Source organism: Salminus brasiliensis, chromosome 20 (genome assembly GCF_030463535.1).
Source record: "Salminus brasiliensis chromosome 20, fSalBra1.hap2, whole genome shotgun sequence".
Classification (NCBI taxonomy): Eukaryota; Metazoa; Chordata; class Actinopteri; order Characiformes; family Bryconidae; genus Salminus; species Salminus brasiliensis.
The window spans coordinates 30,347,430-30,372,699 of NC_132897.1; the positions used below are offsets into that span (position 1 = coordinate 30,347,430).

General features: G+C 37.3%; 1 protein-coding gene across 9 annotated transcripts in view; it reads left to right on the forward strand.

The window, feature by feature from the left end:
• The window catches only part of LOC140542395 (ankyrin-1-like), a 106,692-nt gene that overhangs the window by 21,039 nt on the left and 60,383 nt on the right, over window positions 1-25,270 (forward strand). For 7 of the 9 annotated variants that reach the window (XM_072665336.1, XM_072665337.1, XM_072665339.1 and 4 more), the window contains exon 2: window positions 14,283-14,375. In XM_072665336.1, the coding sequence (XP_072521437.1) occupies window positions 14,283-14,375 (93 nt within the window). Of the gene's footprint in view, window positions 1-14,282; window positions 14,376-23,052; window positions 23,159-25,270 lie in introns of those variants that run through there. The other 2 variants (XM_072665341.1, XM_072665343.1) reach the window with 2 other exon arrangements.

Sequence of the window (25,270 nt, forward strand, 5' to 3'; positions counted from 1 at the left end):
ACTGCGTATTTATTTGATTATTTATCCATCCAGGTTTGTTTGTGAACTTGTTTAGAGGGTTCAGCACATTTCACTGCCCCTTTGTAGCAGATGTAATTCTAGTAAAAAAAACAACAACATTCTTTTATATTAAGGTACTATGTAAGAATTGTGGGTGGGTCTTTCTGGTGAAACCATCGATGGAAAAGTCTCAAAGTTTGTGCAGTTACACACATGTCACAATAGTGACATGATCCAATAGTGACAATGATAATATTGAAGAAAATGTATGTGATCTAATTATGTTTGTTGTTTGATTATGTGAATCATTCTGTGGTGTCAGATTGCAAAAGGCAATATCACCGTAACAGTTAAAAACAATATATTGGCTAGACCTAGCCAACGGAAATTACCTGGTGTTGCCTGACGCCTGTCCCATATTATAAGACACATTGATGTAAGGATTTGATTTGCATTCTGTGCAAGAGCATTAGTGAGGTCAGGATGTTGGATGATTATGACCCCACCTCATCTTCAACTCCCCTACTTCTCCCAAAAGTATTTAATTGAGCACCATCATTTCAGAGAACATAGTTCCACTGCTCCACAACCCGATGTTGCAGAGCTTATATGCCTCCCACCCACATCTGCCATTAGGCATGATGCCAATAGGTTTATGTTTATCTGCTCCAGAGAGTGGCAATATTTATCGGCAATACTTCCCTACAGGGACTACACAATCTGTGTGTGTGTGTGCATATGCACATCTGTGTCAGCAATGGGGGCAACTCAGAGTAGCTTAAATCATCCATTAAAAGTGTCTACACACATTTGGACATGTAGTGTACCACCAGAGGACAATGTAGAAACCTGCTTATCATGTCATGTGTAGTCAAAAGAAAGAAGCATAAAAAGTTGGCTATGGCCACCTAAAGGCTACTCAGCAAGTGAAACAACACAGAATAACAGGAAACCTATGTTAATTTTACACTCTTTAATACTCTAATCATTATTAAGACAAAGCCTTACACTTTAATGGACACGGAACTGGTTGTCCAAAATGTGCCGTGAGAAAATAAATAAATAAACAAAATAGCTCTTTTTAGTTTATGATAAAGTAACAGCAAGAAACTACAAAATACAAAAAAAGGGAACACAACCACAGGATTTGGCAGGTAGTACACATGGAATTTCATACACCTCTGAAGACGCAAGACATTACTGCCTCGGAAATGTTTCAATTACGAAAGACTCGAAGACTAACCCTAGGCCAGCAGTGCTACTGTGTTCAGCTGAATTAGACCTGGTCCCTGAAAATGCATAAGCCAAGACTTGACTGAAATAAATATTTCAGCGCATGTGCTTCTGAAAGAGAGGAGAGAAACCAGGTACTGCGTATTTGCACAGTGTTAGTTTATAATTAATTCACAGGGTCAACTGAGCTCACTGATCACATACGTCCTGGCCTGGACTTAAACCCAGTCAGCAGTTCCTACTCAAAAAGTCACAGCATGTGTCATCCGCAGAATATGGTCGGGAGTGGAGTTGGGTTTGGAACTCAAGTGGTACCTTGGAATGTTATGGTGATAATTGGGTTAAACCCTTATTGCTTTAAAATGCTGATGTGGGGTAAGAGTGATTCTTTATTTTCTTTATAAGTCTTTAAAAAATGTCTTTCAATGAATTATAATTTAAAATGATATAAAGCGAACTAACTCAGGGAAAAGGTAGATTTTGCAGATTCAAGTATAATATGCAATATTATGCATCATCTTGATATACAATATTCTTAAGGTAACGCCATATGTACATTTTGACAGTATTTGGACAGACATGTCTACAGATTGCAAACAGTTTGTAAATGTTCCTATATATTATATATAACTCCTATATTCATTCATTCATTTAAATTTGTTTAATTCTCTTTTGTATGATGGAAAATGGAAAGAAAAAAACACTCAAATAAATCATTGAAAGATACAGAGATAAGGTTCTTGGAACAATCGACTGACTTCCCCAGACCTCATCATCATAGAATGTGTTTAGGATTATTTTGTGTGAATGTGAATGTGAGACGATGAACTTGCAGTCAACATCTACAAACCTGAGCTTTGGGGTATGGTAAAATCTCCCTGCAGAAAAACTGAAAGCAAGTCTCTCAAAAGGAATGAAAGCTGTAATAAGGGTAAGGGATGGACACAAACATCCTGTAACGGTGCATTGTGGCACCTGTGTGATGTTTTGCTAAATAAATGAGCGGTCCTTGTGAGCGGTAAGAAGGATCTATACTAATATTGCAAGCTTTCTTAATATACTGGGGTGTGTGTGTCAGCCTTCTTCAGTCTAGTAGAGTCGTCACAGTAAGAGGAGAGGCTTAGTCAGTGAACAGCCAAGATCTTAAAGCTGTACACCATTTATACTATTGTACAGATGATGTGCAGATCGGTGTGAGCCACACAGGCATCCTAATGTTAACTGTCATCTCTGTTGACTGGCTGACATTGTGAGAAAGGCTGTTGTCCTTGCACTAGCCCTTCGGTTGTCTCACTTCTTCTCTGTAGGCTCTACCATCGTTGTTGGAAATGAGCCCCACAACTATGGTATTGTCAGCAGACTTAATAATTTGATTGCTGTGATGTTTTTGTGGTTACTGCAATGTCATCCGGGTGGAATTTTGTGGTAACAAACAGTTTGCAGAGAATTTGGTTTCAGCACTGTGGACAGCTCCCTTTGTCACTGCTCTTACATGGAAAATAGGGGGAGCCCTTTAACAAGAGGGAGCAATTTCTCATAAGCAATGCTGCCATATTGTTCAGTTGTCTCCAATAGACAATAAATGGCCTAAACACAAAGGGAAACCTTATGGACAATATTTACCGTTCGATTCAGGGTATAAATGCTTTTAAACTAACCTTTATCTACCTTTATTTAGTGCAGTAATAAATTTGTATGGCAGCATATAGTAAAAGGTGAGTATGAAAACAAAGAAGTTATAGGAGTTACCAGCATAATGGTGACTCTGTGAATACTGAATAAATGTTATTAACATTATCTCTATTGAACATTTTTAATGAAGGCATTAATAAAACTTTCCAAAAAAACGTTCTGAATTTGTATCAGTGGATTTATCAATACAAGCTAAAACTGCCATGTATAGACTTAATTTTTGAATGGCTTATTTGGAGCTGGTGTGTTAGAATTGGTAGCCCATGTATTGGCTAGCCAATAGCCACTAAAGGAGTCCTGATGTCTTATCTTTAGGTGTGGGTTTGTTAATGTGTTTACAGGGAATGGACTGCAAGAGTGTTCAGTGCTGTATGTGAGAGCAAACAGATAAAAGCTGCATGCAGTTTGCGCTGACTGCAGCACACCAAAATAGCTGCAGTATGGAGCCACAAACACGTCATCAACATAACCATGTATTGTATGTGTGTGTGTGTGTGTGTGTGTGTGTGTGTGTGTGTGTGTGTGTCTGTTTATGCATGCTCGCATGCGTGTGCACTTTAGTGTAATTGTTCTGGTGCTAGCACAAAAGAGCAGGTCTGAATACCGATTTATGATGCTCTTATATGAATAATATGCACGCTTCTGATGAAAAAAATAAAGGAAAGATGAAAATAGGCTTGGAAAATCTGTGCATTTGTCTCTTTGTGACTGTCTATTCTTTTGCCAGTGTTTTATTATGCTAATAACGTGGTGGCAGATAAAAATAGTCTGGCAGAGGCAGGTTTCCCTCCTCGAAAGGGGAGATTAAGGGAGTCGGGCAGGGATGAGGGTGCCTCTGTCTGTCATTGATAAACCCCTACAACTGACTGAGGAGCTTCCTCTTATCCCTGCTTGTCCCCTCCCTCTATCTTTTTGCATCCAATCTATTTTCCATGCACCAGTGACATATATTACATCTGGATTACAGTTGTATGTAAACACTTTTTTACTTTTACCCTGAAGATCAGTCAGTTTACACTTATAGTAATAATAATAAATACACATGGGTTACAGTGTTTTAAACAAACATGCATACATTGTCTTCTTGGCAGCATATTTTTACAGTAAGACAAAGTAATCCCTAGTTGAAAGCAGTCATCTCATTTTAGGCAAAATATTGATAGATAGATTATAGATAGATACAGTGGGGCATAAAAGTATTTAGTCAGCCACTGATTGTGCAAGTTCTCCTACTTAGAAAGATGAGAGAGGTCTGTAATTTTCATTATAGGTACACTTGTAAAGCGCAATGTAAAGAGCAAAGTAGCCTCTTATATACTGTATGTACAAATACATAACAGAAGAAAGATATAAGAATATAACAAAGTAGTTAAAGTGTAACACAGTACACTAGCACATTAGCTCATTTGCTACTTTGGACCTTGCCTTCAGCTTATGGTGATTTGGGAGAAGACTGTAAGAAAGGGTCCAACTTCAGGTGGCTTCTGCTTTGTTGTAGGATGTCAGTCCCCCCTCTGATATGTGGATCCAGGAAGACTGAGTTAAAAGGGAGGTTATGGAGTGGTGAAGGGTTGTCCAGGGTATTGTAGACATGTGAAGGAGCTCTGTCAGAGCTATAATATAACAATCCCAATAAATGGTTTCATGAACACTGTTACGTTCTCTAACTTCACTAGCTAAAATCTCTGTAGAATATAAGGTTCTACCTTTGTGAGGTAACAGAAATACCGTGAATGAAAGACCACATAATAAAAAACACAGACAGTGACCAAGTGTCTTTATAGTAGTTTGTGCCTTGCAGTAAAAACATTTATCGGATTAGTGAGGTAAGGCTCTTCTCTAACTGAATTAGAGCTCAGTAATTTCACTGTTTGAAAAAAAATCCTACCCCTCGACATATGGAGATTTTGATCGGTTTTGTGGCTGAGTTTGAGTCTGTTTCTGCCTACAGGTCAGTGCATTTTAGAAAGATTGGATTTTTAAAAAAGTGACGATTCAAAAAGTTGCAGTTGAGAACATGGATAACATGGCAATCCATGTTCCATGTGCAGGTCACATTAAAACCTCTATCAGGTCATATGTTTGCCACCCCTGGTGTAAAGTCATAAATAAGGGCACAAACAGTTGCATTTATACATTATATCAATTGTCTAGTCCAAGGGTACTCACATATGTGTCCATACTAAATTTCCACTACGTTGAACGTCCATACCGGACAAATGAGCAATAAAAATCCCATACATTTCACAAAGGACAAAACAAAGCTGATGACCAAAGTGTAGTCATCAAATAATTCTGAACTTAACTGTTTGAACAATAAAGGGTATTAAAAAGGGTTTTTTTGTTGTTGTAGTAACTGTCTCTGCTGTCCGGGGAAGACTTTCTACCAGATTTTGGGGCATTGCTGTGAGGATTTGATTGCATTCAGTGACAAGAGTGTTAGTGAGGTCAGGATGATCACTACCCCACCTCATCCCCGACTCATCCAAAGAGTACTGGATGAAGCACCATCATTCCAGAGAACACAGTTTCAGGTCAACTTAATTGGGGGAAATGACATCATGTTTCTATTAACAAGTCTTTTAAACTTGAAAAACAAAGGTTGAAATTCAGCAGCAAGTGTTCATTTGTGAGTGTGCTGTGATGCTACTGTGGTTTGATATGGTAATTTAAGATGGCTGATTTAATGACTCTTAATTCCGTGCTCTGTGGTTAATGGTAGTTTTGTTCAAAATGGCATGTTTGTTTTCATTACAGATTAAGCACATTTGCTTCATGCTTCTTTCAGGCAGAATGAAAGCATATGGTTATCTCATGTCACAACTGACATAGTTTTTTCCTCTCTCCGTGATGGGACTGCATTAAAGCAACATTATATTATATTTCTTGCTTGCCAGTTGGGAAGTGAAATTTGCACTTTAAAACACTCCTTAAGGATATGCTTTATATGGACACATGCATTTCTGGACAAGCTACAGAAGATACAGAAATGACATTTGAAGTGAAAGAAGCATTTGGAATTTCGTATGTAATCTGAGTATAAATGAGCCTTTACAGGATTCTGGAAAGTGATGTTTTAAAATCCAAATACAGTCAAATCAATATGCTCTATGTTTACTGGTAAAACCATTATTATCTACTGGAGGAAAGAACAGTAATCACTATTCGGAAGCAGGCAGTGGTGCAGACCTTTTGTGTGACAGTATAATTAGGGGCATGATACACAACTGCTTATTTGAATAATTAATTGTTAAAATATATAATTAACATTCTGTCAAAAGGTTATGTGCATACCACTGTAAAGTGCACGTAAAAGATTTAAACATTTATTGTACATGTTATTAAAAATGCTATTTTTACCTGACATTTATAGTTGCTAATTAACCAAATTGTATTTCCAAGTGATATACACACTAAATATTAATAAGGCGACCCTACTAAATTAAGGCAGAGCTTAGTGTTTAAAAAATGCAAATGTTAATGGTTAAGCAGCCTAATGAAGTTCTGGTTGTGCAGGTCATGCTGAAATGAAAGGATCATGGTGTGGTTGGATCAGAAGTGTAAATCAAATTCTGATTGTATTCGTTTTGTTTTCAAGACCCAATCAGACATTCAAGCGGACTGAACATTGCCTAAAATCCCTCAACATAAGGACTGTTCAAACCCTGAGGGAAAAGGGGACATTGGTCATGAATGTCCAAAGGGAATTAGGTCCCAGAACATCATTCCCATGTGACAAGTGCACTTTATATATATATATATATATATATATATATGTGTGTGTGTGTGTGTGTGTGTGTGTGTGTGCAGAATATATCTGCAAGCCTTAGTACTTAAGAATACAAATAGATTTAGGAGAATGTCATTTTGTTGGGTCCTTTATGTTGGGTAACATTTTAAACTATATAGCAGTCAAAAACACCTTCCCAAAATAGAAACTGGTCTGTCTCTCTTTCTCTCTCTTGTGCTTTCTTTCTCCACCTTAACCCAGCCTGTCCACCTGTGGGCCGGCAGAGCCTCTTTGCAGCTTGCTGATGCAGTGGTTTGCAAGGAGCTGGCAGTTACTGCTAATGAATTATTTATCATTGTTAGATCTGCAGAGGCACTGCACTCCTCAGTATTTCCTTTATTTTTACTTATCTATCAGTGTATCTTTTACTGACCAATCTGTAATCATATGGTCCTAATTTTTAACCTTTCAATTAAAGCCATATTATGTAGCATTTTCACAGTAAAATGGCATCATCATTAGTTTCTCCACTAATTTCTAATAGGCAGAATAGCGTCTCTGTCTTTCCCACTCCAGGTTATTGCACTGTGTAACTGTGGTGGAGAGGGCAGGACAACGTGTCAACTGTGTCATGCATGTTTTTTTTAACTTTCGGTATCTCTCAGCTTATAAAATGCACATTTACAAAACATGATTTGTAGGGAGTGGCGAAGAGGAGTAAAAGTGAAACTGTAGCACATGTAGGGGGATACCAGGAGAAAAAAAGCCAATTTTCCATAATGCTGCTTCAAACTAAAAAAATAATTATCTGATAATTTCAGTACTCTCTATCACACTATCCAAGGTCTCATTTATCAACATTGAAAGAAAGGAAGTGTTCTCTAGATCTTCTGCAAAAGGTGATATTCATCAAATGTGAATGGAAGAAAAAGATTGTGTTAAAGTTACACAGACAGTGTGCTGTGAGCTGCTGTTTTTTTGGAAATTCAGGCTTTCTTTCCTTATTCCATATCTGCATTTGTGTGAGTAATATTTAGAAAAGAGCAATTTCAAAGAATATATAGATGACTATAGTTATTCTATATATATTCTCGATATAAGTTATATTAATTCTTTATATATATAGGATGTCACATATATTAGAATAGGATGTCATTAAAGTGCCTTTAGGTGTCCCAGTACTTTTGTCCATATAGTGTAGGCTAATTCCCAAGTCACATAGGGGATGTAGGGGTAAAAAAACAGTTGGTTAACCCTAAACTCTGGTAGGCACTCATTCATGAGGAATGAAAGAATACATACTTAAATCAAACATATCTTAAGCATTAATTTGATGTTTTTGATGTGATCTGCACATAAAATAATAATGTTATAGATTTTGTGCTATAGATTTATAGGTAATGTAAGGTTTCCTGTGTTGCATATGTTTTTAATATTTAAACATCAGGCATAATTTATTTTTTGAAGGTCTAGTATGACATCATCGACAGGCACTAAGTTTGCTTTAGTATAACACTTTAGTCTAACCGATTATACATGTATTTTCCAGGTTTGGTTTCACTAATTTCACTCTTGTTTTGCATATGTGTTAATGTTTTTCCTCAACGAGTATTAATGTTTTTCCTCATTTTATCTATTTTGTCCATTGTACAATGAATTTCAACTATGAATGGAACTAGCATTTTTTTTTACTCATGACCACTACACACTTCAAAAAGACTTCTTTAAGGATTCAGCATAGAACCATAAAAACTCAAAGAGCCACTTGGATTTTTAAAGGCTTCTTTGCCTGGCTAAAGGGCCCTTTACATTGGTGGAACACCTTTTGTAAATAGTTCTATACAGCACCAAATAGGGTTCCACTGTTGTTGCAAGACAAAGAATAATTTGTAATTATATATAGAATCCTATATGCCCTGTAGCTGTTTAGTAAAATTATGTTTTGATCCTATCTGTAGTTTGACTCCTTGTGATGCCATAGCCATCTGGAAGTCCAAGAGAACATATTTGGCTGTATTTATTTGTGTTAATTTGTTTAGAGGGCCTATAATAAATCTTAACCCACTTCTGTACTGTGTGCTGAATGTTTGGCTGATGATAGGATCATATAGGCTCAATGTGTATTAGGCCGTGATAGCTTTACCTGATTTCCAAAATGCATTAAGATTAAATATTTAACCTTATGGGCCGAAGCAAAGGTTTGGACATACTGCATGGTCAGTATTTAATACACCACCTTTGGCAGGTATCACAGCTTGTAAACACTTTTTGATCCAGAGTCTTTCAGTTCTTGTTAGGGAGATTTTACTGCATGCTTCTAGGTCTCTGAGATTCTTGGGTTGTCTTGCTGCACTGCTCTTTTCAGGTCTTTAGACAGATTTAGGTAATGGAACTGGGAGGGCCATGGCAAAGCCTTCAGCTTGGAGGTAGTCCACTGTGGATTTTAGTATGTGGTTCAGATGATCACACAAGCCCAAACACAACAGAAGTAGAGCTTAGATTGGGCCCAAAAAATCCAGTCCGACCCTACCCGAGCCCATGCACATTCTGTCCAGGCCCATAAATTGTCATTATGAGCCAGAGCCCAATAAAAAAAAATTAGTAAGTAGACCGTTAAAACTGACCTTTTTAACTACAATTCCAAGTTGTTTGAATGACCGAAATTTGTTCAGAGTGATGTTAACGAACAGTGCACTGCAGGTAAAGTGTAATGCAAAAAAGTGGAGGAACTCACGTGTGCGCACTGTGCAGGCCAGCGCTGTATGATTGTAACATTCTACTGTGGAACTTTTTTTATGAATACAGTGTGATTTTACTCAGTGTGAGTTACTTTGCTATATTGTGATTATCATGCCAAAGCTTTATATAAAATAAAAAAAAACATAAAAAACGTAGGCCTATGTCACAGATCATTTTCTTGAGCACAATCTGACAGGGCCAGGGGAAAGTGGTGGGAAATCTCGGGCAGAGAATCTAAACTCTAAACAGAAGACAGCACAAGCCCAAAGCATGATCGCTTCACCCTCAAGCTGAACATGTTTTTTTTTCATGATATTCTTCACAATTTTTCTCCAAACATACATTTGTTTACTGCAAAAAGTGTTCATTTAAATGAATCGGTTGATAAGATTGCATCAGGTTTGTTTAGATAATAATTTATAATAATTTATTCTGGTGCTGTTGTTCTGTTGTGTGAACAGAGAAGGTTTTCTTCTAATGTTCAATAAAGGTCTTATTTGTGCAGGTGTCACTGAACAGTAGAACAGTGCACCACCATGACTGCTAAATCTTCCTGAAGATCCTTTTTAATTAAATTGATGTTTTCTTTGTAGCAATCTTACAAATCGCTCTCAGAGAACGTTTCTAACTGCTATTTCTTTATGTTTTGCAGTTGAGAAGAATTAAGAAGGTTGTTTAAATACTGTTTTAACACGGACTGAGTGTAGCCTCTTCCAAACTTTTGCCCATTGGTCAGCAGTTTATTTTGTTTGTTTGTTTGGTTTTTTTTGGATTTTGTTTTTCATAAAAGCCTTACCAGTGCATTTTTTGACTAATGCTACTACATAATTAATAAGTAACTACATAATTGTGAATTATACTGGCTAAATGTTGTTTCCTGAACTGGCAAATTAGTACACATCCGTTTTTCTAAACATTCAAGTAAGGGAGCCCTTAATGTAGTGCAGGGAGGTGCAAGAGCCAAGGTATTGCTATTGTCCTCTGCAGACACAGGTGCTGCTGACTATGTTTCTCTTTCTTTAAAGGTCCCTTAGGATAATTATGGAAAGTGGAGTCCTTGTTGTAGTCTAGACAAAACTTTGGGGTTATTTTTAGCTGTAACTTTTATCTAAGTCCAAAGACAAACACGTCAGCATTAAAGGACTACTCCACCAATTTTTGACTTCCAGTTCCAGAGAAGCAACTGCTTATGAAATGTGGAATCTTCAACAGACATGCCTATTGTAACTTAGACACTATAGTCTCATAAGCTCTCTTCTTGTGTGGGGAATTACATTTTATAAATATATCTTGAATGAATCATCTGTGTGTGTGTGTGTGTGTGTGTGTGTGTGTGTGTGTGTGTGTATTTGAGAGGTACAGAGAGAGAGAATGGGAAAGAGAGAGACAATGATTCTGCCATTTGGGTCTCTGGAGAGAGACCATTGGCATTCCCAAACCTCAGTGCTCCGCAGTTGCAATATTGCATATAATGATGGATGAGCAGTAGATTAATTAAATTCTGAAAAACCTAACTAGTTATGAACTGAATAGCTTTTGCATAGTTATACATTTTTGTTTTGTTCTCGATTTTACATTGAGGAATGTCAGTATTCATGGTTCCAGGCATTTTTTTATTGTATTAGTGTTGGCTATATGATAATAATAATTAAAATACGTTAGACATGTCTCAAAGCTGGGAACATTTTATGACGTCACTGAATGCAGCCTTCATTTCTGAGAATTCATAGGACTTAACCGGTGAGTCCAGGAATGGATTGACTGTAGCATTGAGCCCACAACAGCTGAATATGTCGCATGTGGTGTTGTTTTTTTTTCACAGACTGGAGAGCTCAGGGCTGGGTTTAGACAAACTAAAAGCAGGCTACTTGCACATAAAGAACTAACTCCAGCCCATCAGAATCTGTGCAGAACTTTTACTTGTTTCAGCTTGTGTTGTATTAACTGAGGTTTTGTGGCTTGTCTGTGACATAAAAGCAATTGCTTACTGACCAAAATATTATATGACTAGTGGTGAGGTATATGGGCACATGCCCAGTAGGCCTGGCTGGGAATCTGTCTCTGTGTTGAGAATAGTCCTTACCCTAGTACAAGACAGGTGTAGCTAATAAACTGGACCCTTAGCGGAGATCTTTGTATGCGCACCTTTCCGATATCCAAATGCTTGCACTGCCCTGGTTGTGTTCCAAAGCCAAGCAGCAAACCTCTCAAGGGATGCCGGAGAAAATGTGTGGGGCAAGTTGCAGCGCCTTTCACGCTAACACCTTTGTTGAGGTTATCAGTGGTTATAAAAGCAGCGCTAAAGACTTATGACAAGAGTGTTAATTCAGTTACCAAGAGTAATTATAGAAAATAGGCCCCATTTTTCTGCCTATTCAGGCTCTTGTGTGGGAGTATCCAGTCTTGCGTATCGAGTGCCTATTGCAGACTGTGTGATATTTGTGTTCATGTACACATTTTCCACACAAACGAAAAGTAATCAAGCCTTTCTTTCCTCTGCTGGATCAGCACCTGCGTGTAGTCCCTCGACCTCCTCCCCCCTACATGCACACACATCCCTACCGACCCCCTGCTTCTTTCACCCACAGCTTCTGCCTGGCTAATCTGTAATCCAGTTACATTCAAAATCTGACACGCTTTACAAATCATCCCAAACACCACAGCGGGATGCAATCTGTCCCTCTGTGGCTTTCTTTCGCTCTCTCTCGCTCTCTCTCGCTCGCTCTCCCTCTGTCATACACATAACATACTCCCTCTTAGTCTTGTTCTCCCTCTCTGCCTCTCTCTTTCTCTTTCTCCCTAGTCCTTTCTTGTCGTTTTGATTCTAATACTGTGCTCACAACAAAAAGAGCAGATGTCCTGTTGTCCTGGTTGACCGTCATTGTTCTTTGTGTTTGCATATGCAGTCAGCAGCATAGGCCACTCTATTGTGTGTAATATTAGTAGTTGAGTCATACCAAGAGTTTCCTGAGGACAGTGGTGTTGAATAAAGTTGAGTCTTTTTTGCTAAAGCATTGGATTCAATGAATTCTTTAGTATTGGCTAAAACAGTGAACTTGTTGCTTAGTGAGCCTGACCCAACATCAAACAAGGACCTGGGATTTGGTATTGATCGTATTAGTCTCAAAAGCGCTTCTCAAGCAATCTTTTCACACTCTCACCGTGATGACCGACCTTTGTTGCTGTGAGCAACCTAAAGACTAACGTTTCATCTCAATTGCAGCATGGAGGAGGAAGACAGCGTCTGGAATGCGAAAGGGATGCTTCCTCCCTCCCTTTTTCTCTGCTACAGTTCTTCACTTTCCCTTTCATTGTGACCCTGTTTCTCATGTTTATGCTTTTCTTCCTTCTTCCTCTACTTTTCCCTTCTCTTCTGTTCTTGTCCTGACTGAAGAGTAAAGAGTAGGTTCCATGCTCTCTTCCTCACTACAAACCTAAAAGAGTCTCACAAGTGCAAATTCATATGAACACAACTTGCTACAGATGTGTTAAGATTCAGGGAGGTGAGGGTTAGCTGTTTGGAATCGTGATTTATATAAATGAATTTATCTTCATTTATTAGAAAGCCTGCTAATTGACCTGTCCATGCTCCGCCCACATATGTAAATTTTCATGGACAAGCTTTATATGGGAAAGATTTGTTTCAGTCTAATAAAAGAAAATGTTGAGCACAACTCAACTGTTTTGAGATATGTTTTTTAGAAGGCATTATTTATTATTTAGTAAAACTCAAACTGTAGATCAAGTATCTACAGAAAAACATCTGGGTAGTAGGCTAAACACAAAGCGTACTATTATTTTAATGTTGCTAGCCAACTTGGCTTCTGTTAAGTGTCCACAACAACTTAATATGATATGATAATTAATTAATAAATTAATTAATATGATGCTTAAGGCATATTGTCATGCTCTTTGTTTTAACTGATGATATACATATGTATATATGTACAACAGAGAGAATGTTGACAGCAAATATTGCAGGTAAACTTACTTACTTAGCTCATTAATCAGATATTTATTCCCTAAAACTCTGTGTAACTTTGTCCTGGCATACAAATTTAAAATAATTTGAAATAAATATCATGACTAAAAGTGAATGTCTCTAAGATATCTTATTGGGTAGAAGGGGATTTTTTGAAAAGCTTGACCTAACATAGCAACAGTACCGTTATTGATATGTACTGATATGAGAATTGTTGATGGTGATATCCAGTTAGCATTAAAGATATGAGCATGAGGTGTTTTGAGGTATCCGGGGGGCATGTTATCGGATGCTGTTGCAGGTCAGTTTCCTTGTTTCCAAATTTCTTTCCTCCTAGATATTCCACCTTTGAGTGGTATTATTCAAAAGTGAAAGTATTTAGGAACCAGAGCAACTCAGCCGCAAAGTGGCAGACCATGTAAAGTCATTACTGACTCAATAACTGTTCCAAACCTGCTGTTATAGCTACAAAGGGAATTCCAACTCCACAATTATTCAGATGGATTTAGAATTGGATGTCATAAAAGATCATGTAGGTGTAATGTGTAGGTGTCCCAATACTTTTGAAAATTAGCATTTTTTACTGTAGAGAAAAACGAAATCAGGTCGAAGCAAGGATAGGTCAATTTTTCATAAGACCAGCTTGAAGAACTAGACTTGCACAGCCCTGTGTTTTAGTATGTGACACATATTCAACAGTATCAGAAATTACTGGACAAAATGTGTTAGCCTTCCTTACAGACTGGCTGAACCAAATCACTCAAAATGAAAAGGTCAGAGGTAAGCTGGAACACTAAATTTTAGTCTTTCAGACAGGCCCTCTTCCTTCTTTCCCTCCTTCTTTTGTCCCTCTAACCTGTTAAGGTTTAACGGCCCTCCTGTTTTTATGTCGTGTGTCCTTTTTAGGCCCACGCCGTTCACCGCTGGCTAATCGATCAGGACAATAGTGTGAGCTCTGAGCTGCCGGATGGCCAGGGAGTGTGGCACTTTGATGAAACAGTAAATATCTGCAACACGTACATCTATTTTTCTCCTTCTCTGTATATTTCTCTCTCTCTATAAATATATATATCTATGCCCATTGTGTATCTGTCTCTAGATACGCTTTTTTTTTTTTTTTTTTTTTTTAGTTTTTTCATCTGCACTTTTTTCTGTTGCTTTTTGTAGTTTCTGTATGTAGCTGTGGTTTCCTTTAACAGTTCATTGTTGCTGTTGTGCTAGTGGGCTGGCTGATCTTACTAACCGTAGATGTGGTCATGGTTTTGAGCTAGGCACTTTAATTTTCTTGTCATTCCGTCAGTTTCACTTGGTGGTATTTTTCGGAACAAATTCAGTCGTCTGATTTTGTTTGCGGTTTCAGTTTTGGTTTTCGTGACGTGAGTGTTTCTTTTTTTATTTTGGATTTAAGAGAAGTGTACTCACACAGCATATAAAAAAAGAGTCCACGGGCAAAATATTACTCTTAACCTTAGTAGACGCCTTACTTACACTAAAGGGATGTCATATATAGTGTAAAACGAAGGAAGAATCATTAGAGCAAGGGTTTCTACACCTGTTCCTATTTTTCCTGTGGGTTCTTCATAATTCAAATGTACTCTCCCCTGATTACACTGACACATTGTAATGTACCGCTCATGCACACTGTTTTGTGCGAGTACATTTGATTCTATACACCAATGCATGCACTGATGTGTGTTGTTGTTCATCCACTATCCATATTCTTTCATGTTGTGTTTGTGCTTAGAGTGAGCTGAATCTGAGTGGTGAGTGGGGTTCAGTTTATTTTGGTGTTCCTCTTTGGTGTTTAGTTGTGTTTGTGATTCTGTCATTGTGGGTTTTCATTCCATATTGTTGGTGTGTGTGTGTGTGTGTGTGTGTGTGTGTGTGTTTGCTGTGTCTCTTTCATGTTTTGGTGTTTATCTTTAGTCTTCACCTTGTATTTGAATTTGTTGTGTTCTGTCAGTGAACAACTCTGGTAAGTGGAAATTTCTTATTAGGGTGTGCTATTCAGTACAGCTGAAAGAACTTTTATGAGACAGAACCAGGTTTCTGAAGTCATGAATGCATAGTCTAACAATCCTTGGCAAGTTCAGTGAAAAAAAGGTTTTTTCTTTAATGTAGTGAATCAGCTAAGGCATGTTTGTTGTCTAAAGGTATTTCTTTACTGGTGCTATGAGATTTAGGGACAATTCCATGTTTTTTGAATGCAGAATGAAATGGGCCAGATGAGAACAAAGTCATTTCGAGTGATTTGATTAGAAATGCTCAGCCCTCAAATGCTCAGATATTTACCAAATCAAAATCATTTATAATTTTTGTTTAATGCCTTTAAAAGATATCTGACAGAAAGATATTACATGAAATGCAAATCTATGTAAAGTCTATTTTGATAGATAACAGCACTTTGTAGTATCAGAAACCATGTAAGCAAATTTACAACGTGGTGTGCTTTGAAGCCAATGAAACACTTTAGTCATGCACTTTGTAAATAACTGGTGAACTGGTGAGCTAAAGAAGCATATTTCAAACACTGAACATGTCTTGACTAACTTACCACATTTAGGTCAATTGTAAGTAAAACACTTTTTTTCATTTTTGGCCTAATCATTTCAGTCAGAAATCAAATAATGTCTCACTATGATGATTGTTCTTTTATATGATTTTAAAAAAGACAATAGTAAGCAAAGACCTGTCCGAATGCACTAAGCTCACTCCCTCTCTGTGTTTCCCATAATAAGCATTCATCGAAAAGGGGCATGAATAGGTGTTCTTATTATTCCATTCAGTTATTCAAGTGCATTGGGTTGAGGCAAAAGCCATCATCAGTTACAATGAGTGAAGACCTATGGAGTGGGTGTGGACGTGTGCCTGAGGGAATGAATGTCTCTAATGTCTTAGTTTATATGCTAAGAATATATTTTATAGGGATGGATGGATTTGACTATAAGGTAATAAGAAATATAAATGTAACAACTGTTAAAAAACAAATATATTTACAGAAACAAACTCTTTTTTGTAATTATTACTGTATTAACTTTGACACTATTAAAAACTAATTTAAATTTCACAACTTAATCTGGTTGCCTGTTATAGTAGCTTCATTCACTTCCACTTCTTACCATCTCTACAATCTGTGCAGGTGGACAAAACAAAGCTGCACAGATGTCCAGTGGAACTCTGCTTACTAGAAATCGTTTCTCAGCAGTTGTATATTTGACACTGTTTATTGTACTATCAAACTAATTTTAGTGCTTTCCAGACATCTGGTGCAGAGTGGTCTCCACAGGTAGTGTCAGTCATACCTGGTATTACGAAATAAAATATGTAAGGAGGTCTGATATGTACCAGTATACAAATTTGCTATTCATTTACAGGAATATGACCTAATGGCTAACTTTATAATTTATAATGTATTCAGAGACCATAATTGTTCCAAAAAGGCAAAAATACATTATATCATGATGGAAGTGAAAAGATACAGAGGCTTCTAAAGTGGCTAGACTTTCCAAATGCAACTCTAAGTACAGTGTAAAAAGAAATAGAAATTAGCAGTTATTTAATAATCATTAATAAACAAAAGTAACATTGACATTAACATTCATGATTTGAGTAGAAATATTTCAATGACAGAAAATACAAACTGAACACGGCAACAGTTCTGAAACTACAATAAAGAAATGCTTGTAAGTGGATAGTACTGAAATGTTACTCACACAAGTTACTTCATACTACAGTTGAAAAGTTGAAAAAAAAGCCAAAAAATAAAAAATAATAAAAAATTTACAAAAACATTATCACCAACAACATCCAGCAGTTAATGAATGATTATTTTAAGATAATAAATGCTTAAAAGATTGCAGTGGTCAAGAATATAATAAAAAGTGACCTGTAAGCATTGACACGAGGCAACTGTAAGGATTTAACTTCAGCCATGCTCTCATTAGTGAGGTTATTTTCTCATATCGTATGATTTGTTCTGGGTCACAAACGAGACAATCCAGCTCATCACAAAGGTATCCGATGGTGCTTTATCCCCCCAGACTTTAGATATAAACATGGTTTCCTGAAATAGAGCACTGTGTATTAAACCGAGTGTGGTACTTGATAAACCCAATACAAAGTAAGTATATACAATCGCATGTAGATAATTAAAGTGACATGTATACATTCCACAACTTAATTAGCTTGTGCAGCTTCTGCAGCAAAATAATGATACTAAACACACCACAAAGTCCACAATGGACTACCTCAAGACACAAGCACACAGTGACCACAGAAAGTAAAGCTTAAGTTAAACTAATTTTTGAACATGCTGGGTGCCCAAATATTTGTTTACTTAACTATTTACATTAACTGAAATTTTGACCAGGGGTGCCTAAACTGCATGCCACAGTACACTAAACTGCATGCAGTGCCTAAACTGCATGTCACAGTACACTTGTATGACTTAAAGCTGGCATTTGTTGTGCTAATATCATAGCTAATAGTAGCCAGTAGCTAATAGCAAGCCAAGTATCATTCAACTTACAACATTACATTACATTACAATATACAAATTTACAAACAATTGTCACTGTCTAGTTGGCCATTTCATGCTGCACACAAAAATATGTTCTTGTATAGCAGCTGTTAAATAAACACAGGTAAATAAGCTTTCCCGAAAAAGAAAGTTTCCAGTCTCAAATGCTTTACCAAGATGGACTATGTTGTTGCAGCTAATTAAACTAGAAAATTAGACTGGAAATGAGTTGATGAATTTGCCGCCATGCTAATATCAGCCTGATTACATTAGAAAAGGACAGCCCATCTATTCTAACAGTGTGACCTTTTACACATATCCAAAATAAATAACACTTGAAATTGATAGCACACTCTAAATATAACTTGTCCAAACTAACAAAAGTTTATTTCTGGATAGAGCATGGATAGGTCAATTACTTACAGACTATGAAATATATGTTGTAGGGAATATCTTTACATCAATGTAGCAATGTAGCAATTTCAGCTTCCGAAAGTACAGCATCTGCCTGAAATCTAGACCTACAACTTCACCATCATCTAGAGGAGTGAACACATGGTTTAGAAATAGATTTGCCCAGAATCAATGCTGGTCCTTTAATACAATAACGATTGTAATTTATTGTGATTGTTTTTTATCTAGTTTAGGTACAAATTTGTACATATTGTCAGTCTCACTTTAAAGTTGTAATGTAGACAAATCAACATTCAGCATTTCAGTTTTATAAAAATTTTATTCATACTTTATCATAATTGTATCCACCTCTAACAGGTTTGGTCTCACCTCAAACAGGGGTGCACAACAGCAGGGCATTGTGATGCACAATTTATATGTTTAGGAATAAGCAGGAATAGTTCACATAAAAATATTTTAGAATGATTAGAGTGATTGCATGGCCCTCATCACTGAGATGTAAACAAATTCAAAGTTGGAATGGTAGAGAATCATACTCAGATTTTCTTTATATTAATATCTTTAAATTAGCCGTTTTATTTATTACCCAAAATGACCGTTAAATTTACAGTTTCTATATGTAAAAAATATCATTACTAATCAGTGGCAAATATGAAACAAAATATGTTTTTTGGGTACAGTTGTGTCTTACAATGTACCTCTTCAACTTACAATATTACAATATTTTTGGATGCAAAGCACCTCATGGACCTGGCTTGTAACTCGCCTTCGTTTAGCAGCCTACTCCATTAGGGGGTACTGTTATTCAAATTGCTTTTGATGCTTTGCATCAGTGAAACTATGTGTCCCATGTTAAAACACATTTATGCAAAAAAACACATTTAAACATTCATGGGCCAAAATGTTATCCCTATTGTAAAACAGTGTCAGGCATCAGATGTAATAGCTTTCATTTATATAACTTATAGGGGTTATAACATTTTTCAGATGTCTGGTTTCTTTCACTATCATTTACATTTAGCAGATGCAGACGCTTCCCTGTTTACTCAGTAAATATTCTTAGCTAGTTTGTATAGGCAAAAATTCAAAGGAATACTCACACTAGACACTGCTAAATAACAGTCAGTGTGGATACCTAGATACACAATACTTAACATACACTATTTCTGTCTGATTATCAAGGGAAAAAGGCACCATCACTGTGAACATTTCTCTAAAGCAATGCATGTCACATCAAACCATATTTGTTTATCAGTTAACATAGTTTTGCAGAAATTCTATACAATTGGTGCAATTCCTTTTAGTGCTTGGGTATGCAGAGAGAAACAGAGAGAGAAAGAGAGAGAGAGAGAGAGAGAGAGAGAGAGAGAGAGAGAGAGAGAGACAAACAGAGCACAAGAGACAGAGAGATCAGATATATCAGATTAACAGATTTGTTCTATTCCTTTTCATCCAAGGTCATTGGCATAAAGATAAGAGTGCACAGAGAAAATAACATCCCAGTATTTCCCCATGATTGCTCATTTTCCAAAAGTAGGGGGCGAGGGAGGGTGTCACTGTTGCAGCACAACTCACGTGGATGGCCCACACCATGGCTGCACTTATACATATACTGCACTACACAGAGGGGCCACCAGGAGGTGCTGTGAAATACTGGCTGAGTTAGCTGCAGCAGGGTAAACTCTTCTCAGAGGCTGAAGGTTTAGTGTTTGGGTGTCCATAATATCAGAGATTAAGTGATTGTTAGGACCAAATATACTCAGTTTGAGTAACAGTTTGAGGCTCCAAGCAGGTAAAGGCCCCCAGGACTGGCCAAAGACAGCAAAAGTATTTTCTTATGTTTTTATTTTTTAACTCACTATTTTTCTTTACAGATTTAATTTGAAAACTTTTAGTACTACACATGTTCCAAAGTACAAATATGTAATAAATAATAAAATAAATGAAATTAACTAACATAACATGTGAGTAAACATAGTTTACACAGTTTACATGCATCATGGATGTCATGCCAATATTGTGCCTTTAGTGGCTTCTCTAAACCGTTCTTTTTCTAAGTGACAGCATATATAGTTTATAGGAAAAAACAAGAATATGTTGTACACTGCAATTTTTTTCAGAAATTATATTTTTCTCAAAATTTTACACACTGAGTAAAAATATATATAAACTCACTTAAATTATTTATTCTGTTGTGCCAAAATGTTCCAAAATGTTTTTGCCTTGCCAAGAACTAATGTTTCTTATATTGCTGTAAGTGATTATGATTGACTACAACTGGTAGTTTGGTATCCACATAAACAGGGTTTGTTTAGCAACATTCACTGGATTGACCGAAACATAATACAATTGGAAAGTACAGATCTGAGAAGGTTGATCATAGTTACACACAAGTCAAGAAAATCTCTTGGAGTGTTTTCTAAATAACTGCAGATTCTTAGATCATTAGTTTAAACTTACGTTTTTGCAAGTTATTGGGAGGTGTAGCCACATTACCAAAGTCTGGATGAAGACCCTGTCACCCTCAGCTGAGGGCTGAATTTTTGGTCAGGAACAACTCAAGAACTAGGCACAGGCACAGGCTCATCATGAACTAGAAGGTCAAGGAACAAAGGTCTTACTTTCTGTAGTCAACATGGACTAAGAGGCTGCCTTCCAAGAAAGAAGACCCTATTTTAAAAAAGACACTTTCAAGCTCAACAAAAGTTTGCAACTGACCACACAGATAGAGATAAAGAAAGTTATATGGTCAGATGGAACAAAGATGTTTTGAGGAGCAAAGCTGAGGCATCTAACCCCTGGAACACTGCTAACACTGAACTGTAATCGATTGAATTATGAAAGAGGTGGAAATTGTGGTGGAATTGTTCGACATAACCTCAAATCAGTGGGATTTGGACACAACTAGGTGTTCTTACAGGACATTGATTCCAAAACACACATCAGAGGTGGTGGTGGAATGGGTAAGGCTAACATTAAGCTTTTGGAATTTCCTTTCCTAAAGTACTGACCTCAAGAATGTGGATTATGCATAAAGGTCTGTGCCAGGAAACCAGTGAAAACCAGGAAACCAGAGAAGTAAACAAATATCCAGCCAGAATTCTACCAGTAGCTTCTTGATGGCTACCAAAGATGACAGGTCACGGTTCAACTTGCTAAGGTATATTTAACCAACACTACATGCATGTTGTTGTGTTAATTATAGAAAACCTACAAAGAAACAATGAAAAGCCCAGTATTACCATAATCATTGTAAGTAAACATCTGATCGCAACTCTATCGCTCCTTATGGAATTAAACATATAACACTGGTTTGCTAGCTAGCTCACTATCTGCTCACTGCCTTCTTCACCAGAAGTGTGAAACATTACACTTTGTCCTCCTTTTGGCACTTTGGCCAACAAATTGAACAGTAATGCCACATGGCTGGAGGCTCAAAAGCATGCTGCGGCAGACAATGGCTTGGCAGCTTGGCATGTTTCAAAAAGAGCTGCACTCGTCTGCTGGTAAAGAATGTGGACATCTATATTATTTTTCTTTCCTAATGCTAGTTTTGATGTTAAAATCAATTAATAAATTTCACACTGGGGAAAAAAATCCTCCTTGCTTTATTTCTGTCTAAGAAATGAAGATGTTCAAGTTTTTGAAAATGACTTCAACATTAATCAAAGAATGATTGAAGATTAATAATATGAATAATAATACATATCCAAGGGAATTCTGAAAGCTTTATGCTCAGTAAACTTCAGTTTTAGGTGGTTCATGACTCATTGTGTTCTCTACAGTAGAAATGAATGGGATCACCATGGCGATTCCCAGCTTTTCACCAAGGACTTTATACTGCCCCTCAATGACCTTCATCATGACTGCTTCTGATGCTTCCCCAACTGAAACCTCTCCCCTTTCGATTTCTTTGTGGAAACGCTTTCATTCTTTCTACAATGTAGCCTCACTGAGCTGAAGTCCTCCACTTTTTTGCTGCTCTGCTCATCTAAAACACGTTTATTTGGGCACATGCCTTTGGCAGGGATGTGCTTTTCCCAGCGTTGGCCAGGAGAGGAGAAAGCAAGGGGGCCTTTTCAACCAGGGAGTGACGGATCTTTTATTAAAAGAGGTTGGCCCCCCCTCGCACACACAGACACACACAGACACACTAGCACACCCACACACGCTCAAACACACCCTCCCTCTCTATCCTCGTCTGGTCCATTGTCATCAGGCTTGGTATGGCTGAAGCCCCCCCGAAACCCTCCCTGCTGTGAGCTTTGTCACTGTAAGTCCCAGTTCAGACTGAAAGCGTGCAGAACCCTCAGTTCGCGCACACACACATACACACGCACACACACTACTTTCCCTTTTTTTCCCACAGACACTTTCTCCACGGCATTCAAAGTAGGTCCTTTGCTTGTCAGAATGCATAGAGTAGGGCTGTGGAGATTTTGGGAGACATTAGGGAATAGGCAACAGAGCGAGGGAGAAAAAAAGAAGGAGAGACAGGGAGCAAGAGTGAGAGAGCAAGAAAAGGAATGAGATGAGAAGGAAAAAGAAGGCGACGCTAGCCATTATCACGATTTGGGCAAAAAATGTGTTTGTGTTGATACCCACAGCATTCCGCTGGAGATAAACTCCTTGGCCTCATCACCCTCAGCCCCACCCACCCGCCCCCTTACAAGTGCTGCTTACTCAAGTGTATGTGTGTGTATGGGGGGACCCACAGCCCTGTACCTAGTTCCTTGCACCCAGTCAGTATATCACAGCAACGGTGTAAGAAAGAAGCGAAGAGCCAGTAAGTGTACATGTTGCAGGAGGCAGGTGAACAGTCATGCCGTCCAAGATGGTTACTTGGAGAGTAAGTAGAAAGTTTTTCCTTTCTTTTCTGTTTTCACTAAATTAGAACTATATTTTTTTGTATTCTTTACATCATGCATTAGTTCGTCTGGCCGACACTTTTCACAAACGTGACTTACAACTCAAAGGGCCAAACTCAGTGCAGTTAATTTCAGAAATACAGAACATATACCATTAATTGGTACAAATGCATTTACAATATGTGAAGAACATCACCTTCAGTGCAAGGAAACCCGCTCAAAGCTAGGGTATATGCCAGTGAGTAAATGCAAGTGTAATTCAACAGTATTTAATAAGATACAGTTAAACAATACACTTCAACAAGAAAAGAATCTGCAACAGCTGAAAAAGTAGCTGAAGTTTTTAATAATGCCATATAATAATCAATTTTTTAAAAATTTAATGAAAAGATTATTTGTTTGCATTGTTCTTTCTTTATTGTTGTCTTTATGTCTGGCTGCAGTTATGAAAGTATCTCCATTTCTCTTTTAATTGACCTATGTACAACTGTGCACTTTATGATTAATAGACCAATAGAAATGTTTTGAAAAAGAAGCTAATATTTTTCTAAATACATCCCTATATACATTACCTTACCACCTATATTATATATAAATTAAGTTACTATTTTATAGAAAGAATTCCTTATAAAGGTGACAGTGTGTAGCCTGCAGTACATTGCCCATATTATATGTTATAATTATATTCTCTTTAGATTATGGAATATAGCATTACCTTTTTAATTCTGTTCCATTTCCCATTATGTAATTGAATGAAAAATGTCAAATGAAGCAGGGGAAATAGGCTTTTGAATGAAGTCGTTTGCTGCACATACACAGGCACAAAGGAAGTGTAGCTTTCTATGGCCTTGTGGACAACGCACATTATACTTGTTAGAGTACTTGTGCTTTGGATGCTTCGGGGTTGCCGTGGAAAGTGAGTGTTTTGGCTAGAAGCTCTTTTAGAAATGCTGCACTTACACCAGCTTCTCATGATCCTTAACCTTATAAGACTAAGTTAAAACAAAATTGCCCCAGGTCAGTTAGCAAGGCCTATGGAATTTTGAAATGTGAGTTGAAATAAGTTTTCCTTAAAATGTAAATCTGAATTATTCCATTGATGTATTTTCTTTGTTCTTCTCTTCTTTTAATTACTATTACTAGTATTAAGAAAAATACTGTAGTGGGATGAACAAGTCATTAGTCAATTTTTTATTGAATGATTATAATGTTGTATACCTCTTCCCAGCTAGAATGTTTATAAGGTTTTTGTTTAGATGGTGTCAAAAGCATGTTTTAATGATGTATTACCAGTTTATAATTTCTTCATTCAGTCTCACTGAGGACTTCTTTTTCAAATCATCTGGTTGGAGAACAGGAACAAAGGCACAATAGCAAAGCTCAGAGTGAGCAAAGCAACCCACAGCAATCAATCTGGGACAACTTCACATTTTATGTATGAGCCCAGGTGCAACTAAACTTGCAAATCTCTGCTTACTAGTTGGACACCTTAACCAAGCTGTCACCACACAAATGTAACATGGCAGGCTCAGCAGGCTGTTGCTGCAGTGTTCCCAGGCATTAAAGTCAAACGATTGAATGCTAAAGATTCAAAATCAGAGCTAGTTTCATGTTGATCTTCTATTAAGCATGTGGCTTATTCTTTGTTCTTGCCTATTTGCAGCACCTTTCGTACATATTCCAAACGACAAAGCAGATCTAAGTAGACAGGTCTCCTCTGCAGAGCTCCACCCAGTGAGAGAAGAGATGGAAATGAGTGGGGAAGAGTGGGCTAAGAGAAAGGCCTGCAGGAAAGGGAGGGGAGCAGAGAATTCGTTTTCATTGCAGTCAGTAAAAATACATAGATGCACCCCAGTTTTCTGCAAGGAAAACAAAGAGATTTTTAAAGGAATACTCCAGCAACGTTCAGCCTAATATCTACCTGCCGTATGGCATATGGTTAAATACAGTGGATAATAATTTCCCTGTACATGTATATGGAAATTGCTGTCTGTAGAAATTGACCATACTATACAGATACAGCAGACTCAGATAAAAAAATTAATACTAGCTAGTCAGAGTTAACTGATACTGTTGGTTTATGTGGATTCAAT